The 13794-nt window shown below is 36.7% G+C and overlaps 1 protein-coding gene across 1 annotated transcript; it reads right to left on the reverse strand.

Moving 5' to 3' along the window:
- Positions 1 to 314: 314 nt before the first annotated feature.
- On the reverse strand, positions 315 to 12426 carry ptpmt1 (protein tyrosine phosphatase mitochondrial 1). Its single transcript, XM_028794285.2, has 4 exons — positions 12226 to 12426; positions 7379 to 7459; positions 6603 to 6794; positions 315 to 2804 (listed from the first exon to the last, which is right to left on the reverse strand). The coding sequence occupies exons 1-4, from the start codon at positions 12373 to 12375 to the stop codon at positions 2673 to 2675; spliced, it is 555 nt and encodes a 184-aa protein (XP_028650118.1). The 5' UTR covers positions 12376 to 12426; the 3' UTR covers positions 315 to 2672.
- Positions 12427 to 13794: the final 1368 nt, after the last annotated feature.

The following is a 13794-nucleotide window of genomic DNA, read 5'->3' on the forward strand; positions in this document are numbered from 1 at the left end:
GCTACCAATGTGTACATACCATAGGGCATGATGACTTGGGGTACTGTAAAGTTTGTGCAAGATGGCTACCCAAACAGCTTACTGATCTGCACAAGGCAACATCTTTCAGTGAGTTTCAGCAGGTTTCACCCCCTCTGGCCAAAGAAAGCTCAGTACAGGACATTGTTCTCCAATTGTGCAATAGTTAACAGAAGAAAAATAAGGGTTTGTGCTAGCTCTTCATTTAAATATTTTTGTTACAACACACCCATAGTTCTCCAATATTGGTGTGATTACATCCACAACTGTCGCACACAGGCTCAGTCTGTCCTCTCTCATTCATATGCCATGAAATTATCGAAGGATGTGTCACTCTACATATTCTGTGTCAACCAAATGCTGAATAAATTCAACCACACCTTTTTCAGACATCATGTTATGTGATCAAATATTCTGATATATAAAATTAAATTTTCTTTAGGTTGTGTTTTTTTGTGAATTTCAGCTTATTTTGTCATTTGATAACTGTGCAAGAGTGACATCTTAGATATGAGGTGCCTGACTTGTATGCTTAAGTTTTTAGCATAAAACGGCCACATGTTAAAAACTTAAGCATACATCACAGTAAACAAATGCAAATGATCTCTTTTAAACCGCAACTGCTGTCCAGTTTTCCTTTGGCTATATTATCAGATTTAAAAATCACCATTTCTAATAGCTCTTTCAATATTGTTGTTATTCATTTTAGCTAGCAAGCTGCATTTGCAAAATACAATGTATACATTCCTTGCTCCCTACATTTTTATCATCACATCAGTGTTGGCACCCCTAATTTCAAACAACAACAAGTAGCTTAAAATTTTGAATTACGTTACATCTATTATACTTCTTTCAAGGTTTAAAATATTTTATTATGCCGTCTTTGTTTGTTGACCACCAGTAACTTACTGTGCTGCAAAACATTTAAAAGGAATACTCCACCTAAAAAAGTACATGTGTTAATTATCATTTACCCTATTTTCAGTGATTACATTACAATAAAACTTTTTTTTCCCCAAGGAGAGCAAAGATAAAGATGATGATATAGTACAAGCCAATGGTGAAAATGCAAACAATATACAAAATATCTATGGAAAAAAAAAATCTTGCATAATTCACATGTCAGTTAACCACTCACTTGCTCACAACATGGAAAACACATACATCTTTTGCTAAAATATTGTTAAATAAACACACATCATAAACAGGAACTGAAATGCAAATCACATAGGGCTGAGCATATGGTATTGCATTCCTTTAAGTCAAGTCCAGCAGGACTACTCTGGGAATGTTGGTCTCTAAATTCTAAATTAAGTATGAAAGGACTGTTAACGGATGAGACAATGCCTTCTAGTTAAAGCAGAACCAACTCGCTTTTAAATAGAAACAATCTATAAATAAAGTAATTTATTGTATACAGTAAAGATGGACTATGGTTTTCTCTATCAGTATATCAAAATGTTTTCTCCCAGTTACCATGTTGCATGACTATGTGTCTCAATATATGCCACAATAAACTATTCTTTCATACATCAGATCCTGAACTTTAGAACAAAGTATAAACACTCCACGTCGTAGGTACTGTGTAGTGAATCAAGTAAGTTATTTTATGTTAATTTGGGTGAAACAGATCTACCAAGTCTGTCTACCCATCCACTGTCGAACTAGACAAGGTCCGACTTGGAATTATAATATTAAGGTAAGAGGCCATCGTTATGGCATGAAATTAAAAAAAAATAATAATGGATGGACAGTATGGAATGCAGAGTAAGGTATTGTTCATCTCCAAAGACGACAGAGTAAAAGGGCTGATGAGCTTGCAAGAATACCTGGGGCCACTAGAGGAACTCTGGAGGTATAGCCCCTTAATTTTTACAGGGGCCATTCCCTGGTTTAACTGAAAGTACTTTACTGATTGAGATTTAAGAAGCCTGTTCTCCTGGAGACAATATCTTGCACAGCAAGCAAAAGGTGAAGCAAATTTTGAAAACAGACAAGTGAGGGAGGCAAAAAGAGGAGTGTGGAAAAGTGTGTTCAAGGGGGTAAACTGAACAGCCACCTCACAGAAACTAGATAGGGTGCATACTGCTTTTAGGAGATCTCAGCGCAGTTACAGCTTTGTTGTCTTACGGAATATGTCTTATAATATCAGTCTTCATGTCCTAAACATGTAAACTTATTGTTGGAGAAATAGGTTTTCATTATAGATGCTGTTGTGACTTTCTTGGTATGTTATGAGCAAACCTGAAGTTCACACCTTCCACTTCTTAAAAACTTGCTTAATTCAGTTTTATGATCTCAAGGAACCATAGTTTACCAAGTGCAAGGCTGTTAACCAGAATATTCAAGTCATCTTAGAATCACAAGTTAACATTCATGTCTTTGGGACTTTAAAAAAAACAAAAAAATAAACAAACATATAGATGTGGAGAGAACATTGTCAGCAGTGGTTGATAGGGTTATTCAAAACCAAAGTCTTCTACAGTGAGAAGACATCTTCACACCACTTAATAACAAGTGCAGCCCTCCATTATTAACATTGTGTTACTTTTACAAGCACCTGAAATAGGTGTAACACATATCATTTTTAATATAAAAAAATCCATGCTTCCTTCCTAATTCAGGAAGAAACTCCTATCACTTCCCATTAATGCTCAGGAAGAATCCTCAAGGCAAGCTTCACGGTGGTACTGATGCAGTACTGCCATCTGACCTCGACGGATCAGAATATGTGGACGTACTGAAGCTATAAAATGGCGAGCCTCCTCAGGGGTCCAGCAGTGCACCTTAAGGGAAAGAGGAAATCACTTGGTAAGTGTGCACAAATTTGCCCCCTCCCCAACAATAGAAACACAAACCTAAACTATAATGTATTGTGCACTCTGTATATAGAATAATACTACCAAATTAGTTTTAAAAAAGAAAACTTCATATTCAGACAGTTTTGATAGAATGACAACATTATACACTTCACTGGAGAAAAAACAGCTTGTGATGACAAAATTCAAATATTAATAATGCACAGTCCTATGAATCTACAAAGTAAATGTCTTCAAAAATTAACATGACTTCTTGTTAGTTATACATTGTTTTATAGGTGCAAGAACAACTGAGACATGCATAGATTGGCTAGAAGCATGAAGTTTATAAACACCTAACTATAGGCAACTTACACTGCAACTTCAGTATACTGGGTCTTCAACTGGTTAGTCTTCTACTTTTGGAGACACAATACATGGTAGTTCTACCTTGCCACTATATTGATGCAACCACAAATGAAAAGATGTAGATATCAGAAATTAAAAGACTTAGTTATGGTATGGGATTTTTAAAAGCAGAGGTAATATTTGCCATGCACCATCTGTTGTAATGAAAAATGCAATGCATTTTATTACTATATGCATTACAAAATACATTCTAGTAAATGGAGCATTGCAAACATTACCAGTGAATGTACGGAGATGTATGTTAATTACACAGATATCAAAAAGTCTTAGACTGATAGCATATCTAGTTATGTAATATACAACAATATATCACTTCTAATTTTACTAAGGTCATTGATAAGACCTTTTAGAAAAGATTAATAAATCAATTATGTCAATTAAAGTGCCCCATTTTTAAAGGTGCTAAATAAAATGAATGTTAAACAGATTGTCTCTTTTGTGAGGTGAATACTGTAACAAGAATAATCAGGAAAACTCTGTGGATCCACAGGAAAATCAGCTAAAGGATCCCAACCCTGTTTCCAAAATGACTCCATTCTTTTACAATATGAACACAGTACTGTATACAGTAACTGAATTCTGTTCTTTCATCTGTGAATTTATTATGGTGTAATGATAATGGATGGGCTGAGATTTTTTTTTTCTAGCTCAACCTGTTATGTCAGTTGACTATTCAGTCTACAACATAGGTGCCAGATAAATTGTTAGTTTTCAATCACCTGTTTGGATTAAAAGTTGTGCTGGGTGCTAAAGGCAAACTTGTCCTTGATGTGAAGATTTTTACTGTGTATTTTACAGTTTTAATATTATTTAATACCTATTATTTGAGGTGCCTCATGACTATACTAATCAATGCAAAAGGGTGACATAGATTATGCTGTAGTAATGTGCTATGCTGTACCTTGCGCAACCAGGAAGGTCATTTCAGCCACATGCATCACTACTTTAGAAACTACATAAAAACTCATATGTTTCAGTATCTGAAGGGACCAAGCTGTAGCAGACATTTTGTAAACCTGTGAAAACTCAAATTTATTAGACAATCTCATTCTATCAGTAGATTGGCTTCTTGGGGTGATAAGCAATTGAAAATTATCCAAATATTATAATAAACAGTCAACCATATAGCGTAGTTGTTAAGTTACTGCAGTTTTTAATTTAAAAAAAAAAAAGTTTCTATTAAAAATGCAGATTAAACTGAGAATTTAAAAATGTACCAAAATATGCAGAAAGCCCATCAATGTTCACAGTAAATAAAAGCATAGCAGAAATATTTTATCCTCTGGTAATAAATTGAAAGAATTTATTTTAAACAAACGCCATTTTAGTTGGAAAAAAATTTTCATCTTCTAGTTGGGGAAAAAAAAAACTGCCCTCAATGCTCAGCCTACCAGCTCACTTGCTCTTCACACAGATGATGCCTCCCACTCACTGTGCAGCAAGTACTCTACTAAACAGAAAAAAAAAATATTTTTTTTTCCTCAAAACACTCTGTTCAGAGTTTCCACAAATGGTATAGTTAAACATAACCTGACCTGTACTAAATCTAACACAACAGTGAATAGAAAACACATACTGATACAAGTCATACTGAAATGTAGTTTTTTTCAAAACTAGTTTCTATGTAGAGATTTTGATTTTATATCCATCAGATTTACTTGCTAGTATCATTTCATCTGGGGTTGTTGTACATCAGGCATGTCAAACTCACTATCATTTGTGGGCCGCTTTGACTGCCATACGTGCGTCAGCAGGCCGCACTGTAACAAATACTATTATACAAAGTTACTGTAGCTTTCTTTCCAATACTGAAAACTTTAAAAAAATGTAACAATTAAAGTTTAAAGAAAAGCAATTTATTTCCATACAATCTCCATACAACAGCGTACAATTAGAGTCTTAGCCTCTTAGCGCTAGGTCTTTATATAGGAGTCTTACAGTCTGAGATCTATTTCTTTTGTCCCAACACTTGGCATCTCTTGTTAGTAACCAGTTTGTCAATATCAGGTTTGAAATCTTGTGCAGCTGCAACTTTTATGAGGGATGAAAGGTGCTCGACGGTAAGTCTTGAGCGATGTAGGGTTTTGGTAGCTTTTATTAACAAAAACAATTGCTCACAAAGGTAAGTGCTTCCGAACATATCATGAGTAAAGTATCCATCTTCGCTCTTCTACCATCACCAGTATTACTTTCTCTGGCCAAAATATTCCTCTTTCCACATCTGTTACTAATTTGGGTGTTAGAATGGACTCCCAACTTACTTTTGACACCCACATCAAATATCTCTGTAAGTCATCTTTTTACCATCTCAAGAACATCGCCAAACTCCGCCCATTACTCACCCTGGCAGATGCAGAGAAGCTCGTCCATGCCTTTGTCTCTTCCAGGCTGGATTACTGTAATGCACTCCTCATTGGGATTCCTGGCAAGAGTATCCAGAGACTCCAGTATATTCAGAACAGCGCTGCCAGGATCCTGATGAGGGTGCGAAAGTATGATCACATCACCCCAATCCTGAAAACCCTTCACTGGCTCCCTGTTTCATTCAGAATAGAGTACAAGGTCTCCCTTCTTACCCATCAGTGCATTTATGGACATGCCCCTCTTTATCTACAGGAACTCCTTACCCCCCATAACTCCTTACGTTCCCTCCGCTCTGTACTCACTAACACTCTTCAAGTCCCCAGAACTAAGCTCAGCAGCATGGGTGACAGGGCGTTTTTCATCGGTGGCGCCGAGGCTGTGGATGCCCTCCCTGATTACCTGAGAGCCCCACAGTCGACTGAGGCCTTTAAGCGAAACCTAAAAACTCATCTTTTTAGAAAGTCATTTTGTTAAAGTATTTTATAGACTCTTCTGTTCTTTTTTATTTTATTATTCTATTTTTACTCTGTAGCACTTTGGGATTGCTAAAATATAAAGTGCAATATAAATAAAATTTATTATTATTATTATTATCCAGTTCCAAAGTATCATGACTAGGGTATCAAGGAGCTGATGCCAGAGCTGCAACTATACTAGCAGATGACATTTCTGGTACCGTAAAGCCATGGGAAAACACGCTTTTGTCAGAAGGCGGAAGTAAGAAAAGTCAATAAGTAACACCGAAGATGCAGAATGATTCAATCACAAACGATAGTAATCATTTTGTACAAGTTTAGTGCTAACTAGGATCTGTCATGCGGGCCGCACAGATTTCTGTTGCGGGCCGCGTGTTTGACATGCCTGCTGTACATCATCTTATCAATCCCACACATTCAATTCCTATTCTTAGAAGTCCACCCCAAATACCAAAGAAATGCTGTAAAGCGTCAGAACAAAGCATGGTTTCCAAACATTCTGGGATTTTGAACCTACCTTTATTAAATATGCTGCAACCAGAGTGGCACTCCGAGACCGTCCTGCTTTACAATGGACATAGATACTACTTCCACTGGTTCTGTGTCTCAGGGCAAATGACACACCCCTGTGTAGTTGCTCAAGGCTGGGAACACCAGTGAAATCCACAGTGGCCAGATGTAGCCACTCCACACCAGCTTCCCTCCACTCCTGCGAGATGAAGATAATGTACCATAAGTACTATGTTGAATAAAACGTCCTAATGCTGTATGTGGAAAGAAGACTAATATTTGGACAAAGATGGACATCAGGGAATGGTGCTTGGATGACCCAACCACAATAAGATTCAAAAGCAGTTACAACTCCTCTACTGACATAATAGACTGCTAAGTCAAATCTAGGTTGTACCAAGCATTTTTATTCTTTTGGAACTCTCTTGCAACAGAGACATCTTTTGGATAATGGAAACTCATTACAATGGTTACTGCTGTACTAAACAGCTTAAGTAGTTTAGCCTACATTTTAATCAATGTACTAAAAGCCTGCTGTCACATCACTTTCACCAGGTACTTCCATCTTTTTTTTTTTTTAAATTGTACTGTTTTCTTACTTGATTGTGTTTGCGTGTGTCGGATGCCTAAACTCATAAGAAAACACTAACCTATGGATTACAAGTAACTAAAGAGATCCACTCAAAATCCTTTATATGGTACTACATTTAATACATAATGGCCCTATGCTTAAAATGGTTTTCTCCATCAGACAAATAAGTAATACAAACGAATCATTTTTACCTGTTCTGAATTGCAGAGGCTCTTAATTTCCCATGCTTCATTCAAAGTGATTACTCCTCTGACATTATGATTGTGAACCAGCTGTTAAAAAACACAGGACAGTGCATTAACCCAACAATATTTTACTTATTTAACTCTGCAGTCTGGGGTAATCAAATTAACAAAAGCAGACTCCAACCAATACCCATTATGTAACAGCAGCTTTAGCAGTATTTGGATTATATAGGCTTTAACTGAAATTATAATAAAAAATTACTTTCTAAAGGATGTAGCATTCTAAGCTTTATCTTAAATGTAACCTGCAGGCTTAAAGAACTTTTTTTAAATAACAGTAAACTCAGCAAGTAACACATTGCATGAGAAAAATCATCAAAATCAAATGCCAGTAACTCTTTTTGGATAGTAGAAATGCAAAAGCGGACCTTTGAAGACAACATCTATCTTTCTTAGTGTTACTCTTTTCTTGTATATTTATTACTGCTTGTCAATTCTTCATGTTACAGTTTAACAGTTTGAAATTATTTGTTGTTTGATTCCTGTCAATGTTAGGAGCAGCATGAATTATTTGTTTGATGCCTTTAAAAATATCTGTTTTTTACTTTATCCTACTTTTAGTCCATTATAACAAGAATGAAAAATATATTGCCCTGCGGTGGGCTGGTGCCCTGCCCGGGGTTTGTTTCCTGTCTTTCGCCCTGTGTTGGCTGGGACTGGCTCCAGCAGACCCCCATGACCCTGTAGTTAGGATATAGCGGGTTGGATAATGGATGGATGGATGGATGAAAAATATACAGAGAGATTCAAATATTGTGTATTTATCAAAGTTGTGTTTTTTACAATATTTGCTATAAAATGTATCCCATTATTTAGTCAATTCACTCCTCGAGCAAAGGGTTTAAAATAAACTGCAAAATTTTCTGGTTGTCATGACCAGAAAACAGCAATGTAAAGTTATAATTGGAAAGATAATTGCACTACAAAAAAAAAACCTACAAAAATAAAAAAAAAGAAATTGTAACATCTATAGAAAGTCTGAAAAATGTTAGTCTTTTCTATCTATTTATAGTACGGATGTAAGAAATGGTTTGTGAACTTTTTGGAATTGCATGGATTGATTACTTAAGTGTTGCCTGCTCTTCAACTAAAATTAAAATAAATGGGAAACACAATCTGCTTAAATTAATAACACATAAACAACTGTTCGTCTTCATGTAAATACTTAACATGGTTTAAACATTCACAGCCCAACATCTTGTGCTCAGTAAATGGTAGCACCTACTTTAGCATTAAAGGTCCACAAAGCAACAGGAAATTAATAGGAAAATGTTAATTAAGCACAGTTATACTTATAAACAGGTATCAAATATTGACATTGGTACAGCACAGGAGCAGTAGCCCTTTTTCAGACAGCCCAGCCACAATTCCACGTATTAATTCCCAAATACCTTCTCCTACATGCCAATTCAAGTTCTGTCACTAGAAGCTGCCATTAAGGGTGAAGTGATTTATATGGGTAGCACCCTCACTTCTCCATACAGTCAAAAGCCATTACAAAACATTCTCAAGGAATATTGTCAAGAAACAGAGATTTGGCTACACTCAGCAGAAGCCATGCACTATTGAGAGGGAGTGCAAAGAGGGTACCATCAAATCACCACTGTGAATGTCAACAGTGGTATCACTCATCAATACCCCTACGTAGTTCAACTTGTGTCAACACAAACATGGTACAGAATTTGGAATAATCTAGTACAGTACTTAAAAAAAAAAAAAAAAAAAAATAGTCAGGAAGCAATGTGGTGTGTACTCGGATGTGCCCTCTCGTGGCTCTACATCTTTACTGACTAATAGATGGGCCTGTGCTTTAGCAAAATTCTGTGTTTTTCGGATTGGCTCCAGCAGACCCCCATGACCCTGTGTTAGGATATAGTGGGTTGGATAATGGATGGATGGATACTCAGTAAAAAAAGCTTGATTTAATGATAGATGCAGCTTGAAAGAAAAAGATACCAAAAAAGAAAGACAAAACACAGACTTTGATTAAAACCTGGGAATCAGTACCACAGTAAAGTACTGCAGAGTCCATTTTAGAGTTAATGTACAAAGTGCATCTTCCATATTTAAGAGTAAAGAAATGGACACACAACAGCAATGTAATTCTGATTTTTCATTTGTATCTTCCTTTTTAGTATGACTATTAAATTGCATTTTGCAAAAAACTGAAATAAAATGGCAGTGTGTATAAACAGCTCTCCTGAATGTGGCATGAATTAGACAAATGTGGTTTTAATAAATCACCATAAATGCCAACAGCATAGTTGCTGCACTAATTAGCAAAATTGTTTTTGGTGGTGGCCATCAGTTAATTTATTAGCTCATGATGTCATGGGAGAAAAATCAAAAATTAAAGTGAATAGCCGTTACTTTGTGTGCAAGATGTGTAGTGTTTTCATGAAAAAGCAGTTGTTTCTGTAATGTTGATGAACCTTTTAAACTATAATGTCAACATCTCTCTGGAAGATAGAAATTGAAATTGGCTATCTCCCTGTAAAGCATTTTGCAGTTGGGCTACACTGGCTGGTGACAGGGGCAGAGTACCATATACACTCTGATACCTCTTTAGCACTGACTTGTTAACAGTGCATTTGATGAGTCACTCGCCACGAAAAGCCCTGTGCTACGTTGTGATGCTGAACTGCATTTACTGTATGTGCTTCAAAGAAATGACCTTTGTGGTATCCTGGAGGTCTTTCAAACGTGTTGAGGATTTCCATACTGTTTAAGTGCTACTGCCAAGAGTCATAGTCCAATCGCTGCCTTCTTGATTATCATGCAGATTAATTAAAAGGAGGGTAGAAATGTGATCTTTTTGCGAAGAGTTGACGAGTGCTACTTCTAGCAAGGAAATATGGATAATATGCAAGCTTTATTTTAGACAGCAACATAAAATCTGCTGAAGCACGTAAATTACCAGATAATTCTATTTAAAATGTTCAGATGCAGGTCATGTGCAATTCATACACGTTTACAATGGATTGAGTACCACATGTAAAAGTGGCTGAATTTCGACCTAAAAAGTTGCAATTCCATGTGCTTTTTGGCTGTTCACATTTTTTCTTAAAATGGCAAAAAAGTAATGGTGAGAAGTGTATAAAGGTATTCTGGGGTTTTAAAGTTACCCAATTTGAGGATAATTGTTGTCAGAACAAAAAATGTGCAATAAAGTAAGCCAGTTCCATGTACAATATGCAGGTATTGTATAACAAGGCAAATGTATTTGATTTGAGTCAGTATTCCAGCACATGCACTTTGAATTTATTATAGTACTTTGTGAAGAAAGTTCACTGAAATGAGAGAAAATTATAGTCATCTCCCAGCATCCTCTGATCAGATTTCACAACCAGTACAATGTCATGGGTCGTTCCATGACTAAGTTACTTTTATTATCATATTGTTATTTTTTTTTCTATCTGATAAATGATGCGGGTGGCACAGTGGTAGCGCTTCTGCCTCACAGTAAGGAGATCTGGGTTCCCTTCCCGGGTCCCCCCTGTGTCGATTTTGCATGTTCTCCCCGTGTCTGCGTGGGTTTCCTCCCACAGTCCAAAGACATGCAGGTTAGGTGCATTGGCAATCCTAAATTGTCCCTAGTGTGTGCCCTGCGGTGGGCTGGCGCCCTGCCTGGGGATTTGTTCCTGCCTTGCACCCTGTGTTGGCTGGGATTGGCTCCAGCAGACCCCCGTGGCCCTGTGTTAGGATAGAGCGGTTGGACAATAACTGACTAAATGACGCACGTTTATGTGATTGTACGTTCATCACATTCAAAGTACACTTACTAATTAGCACTTACTGCTATTGTTTATTTCAATTGCTTTGTTTAGTGATTTGTGTTTGTTCCACCTATGCACTCTATTGTTGCACATTTTTTATGCGACTTCTACAGAAGGATTCACAGAAAATTCTTTATTGCACCATGGGTTATGGCGCAATAAACTGATTTCAATAAGAATTCACTATCTGATGTGGAAAGGTAGGTATGGACTCTTGACTTTTTTCATAACACTGCAAACATGCTGTATAGTCCGGGTGTATAGTTCAGGTTAATCTGATAAAAATTATAAATAAATAAAAAAAAAAAACCTAAGAAGAAATATGAATTCTTACTGCTACTGTTGCTCTGAATCATTTGGAAATGCAGAACTTGTTCCTAGAGTGATATTTTATTTTAACTTATGCAAACCCATTAATTAATACATAAATGATTACAGTACTTAATAACCAAGTTTACTTTTTAATATATCAAGCGACTTGCCTATCATGAATTCAGTGGGTTGGAAAATGGATGGATGGATGGATGGTACTAAGTCATGAGAGACGAGGACGTTATTAGTGATATATGAAACTGCGAACTTGACGACACAATATTTGTCTGCCAACAATCGTTTCTTGTAAAGGTAACTTTTCCAAGTGACTTTCCAGACTTGCACGGTTATGGCTCCGAGCTTCATTGGAGCAAACCCTTCGGTCCACAGGTCTACAAGGAGGCAGTAGCGCTAAGCAACGGTCGTCTGAATTGCGAGGGACAATGTTGCCATTTTAATCACAAACACTGGATAACTTTTAAAGAAGCAAGAAAGTCACTTCACCACCAATGCTCGGGACACGTAAATATCATAATTATATTCTCGCTTGCAATTTGTACATTGCTTAAATAAACTAGTTTGCTAAACACATAATTTTAATATAGCATTCTTATATCGTTATGCAGCTATTAAAAGCATGTTAGTCGAGTCGTGCCAAATACAGAAGTGTCCGGTTACAAGTCTCACGTCCCATCGGCCTCTCACCTCTTTCGTGATACTCTTGAAAGGCAGCGCTCCGAGAATAACTGTCTCGTCGATCCTGTCATACCATCGTCTCCCGGTCACTTTCTCCATGAGAATATTATAAGCGAGAGAGGGATAAAAAAGTAACCGAGCAGCTAACCCTGCCATCATACGAGTAATTGGCCCGGCGAGACTCCGTGAATGACAGGCTTTTAAACTGTAACATTGGGCAACGTTTTCATTTGTGGATTGCCCCTAGTGGACAGGAAGACCTGGGTGAGCTATAGGGTGTTAGTTTAACATTTCATACGACCGTCATATAAATGTGTGAGTAACTTTGACCGTTATACAAATATATCAATTGTTAAACTAAACTATAAGGATACAATTATAAAGCAGGCATCTTCAATGTAAAGGGAATGTTGGAAATTTAATGAAAACCACAAAACTAAGAGCTTTACGTCATCTAGAATCTATGGAGCACGTGTGAAGACGGAATTTTAATTTTGAAAAAAGCTAAACTTCAAAATAAGATTTCATTTTAATCTTACATTTCGGAATAAAGGCACATTCTGTAATAAATTAAATAAAGATATGTATCAGATAAAATGGAAATGAGATAAAATCATGCACTTCAAAAATACAAGTACTGTAATACGGAAAACCTTCAAGTGAAGGGCGGTGTACATAGTCTTGCCCAACAGATGGGTTCTAATCTCGTCTTGATTTCTTTCTTTCCATCATTCTTTCTTTTTTTTATCATAACCCAAGTATGTTACATGAATTAAAATGGTCATGTAAGAAGAAAAGTTCTCAGCAAGCGATTGGCGGTCCATCCAGGATTGCTTACGAACCTCTCGGCCGAACTTGGCAAAACAGCCAGCGGACAACGCAGTATTGAGCAATAAATTGAAGACTGCTCCTTGATAAAAGAAACACGTTTTATAAAGTACAGTAGATAACTGCAAGCAGCGCATTATTAAATAAAAGTGTACCTAGACATACAGTATTTAGTGTGCAGATAATGGCACTTCTCATGATCATTCGCGTAAGGGTGGTACATGACTTCGTGCATGAAAGGCTTACTGGGTTTCATGTTAGTGCTGTAGTTAAATGATGCTGCCTCATGGACCACTTGTTCTGACTTTGAATCCTGTTGCTGGTTGCTGTGAACTTTATATGTTCTCCCATTTCTGTATGTGTTTTCCTGTGGACACTGAGGTCATCTTCTCACATCTCAAAAAAGGTTAATGAGCAGTCAAACATGAAAACAAGTACAAATATATATGTGTGTGTGGGGGTGGGGGGGGGGGGGCATGTGTATACTGTATATATATGTATAAACAGAGACACACACAGAGAGTTAAAGATTATATTTTATACAATATTATTGTTTGTGAGGAGAAATGTAAATTAGAATTTGATTGCACTACATACATGTGTAAACTTGAACAGCAATACATGAAACTTCCACCAGACAGGATGCCCGTCCACCACGATATACTCATATAACATATGGCTAACTTAGTGAAATGATGTTTTTTCCCTATAGGAAGAATTAGAAATAGACACCCTTGTAGGAAACTCACT

The sequence above is a fragment of the Erpetoichthys calabaricus genome, chromosome 2 (assembly GCF_900747795.2).
Source record: "Erpetoichthys calabaricus chromosome 2, fErpCal1.3, whole genome shotgun sequence".
Lineage (NCBI taxonomy): Eukaryota > Metazoa > Chordata > Cladistia > Polypteriformes > Polypteridae > Erpetoichthys > Erpetoichthys calabaricus.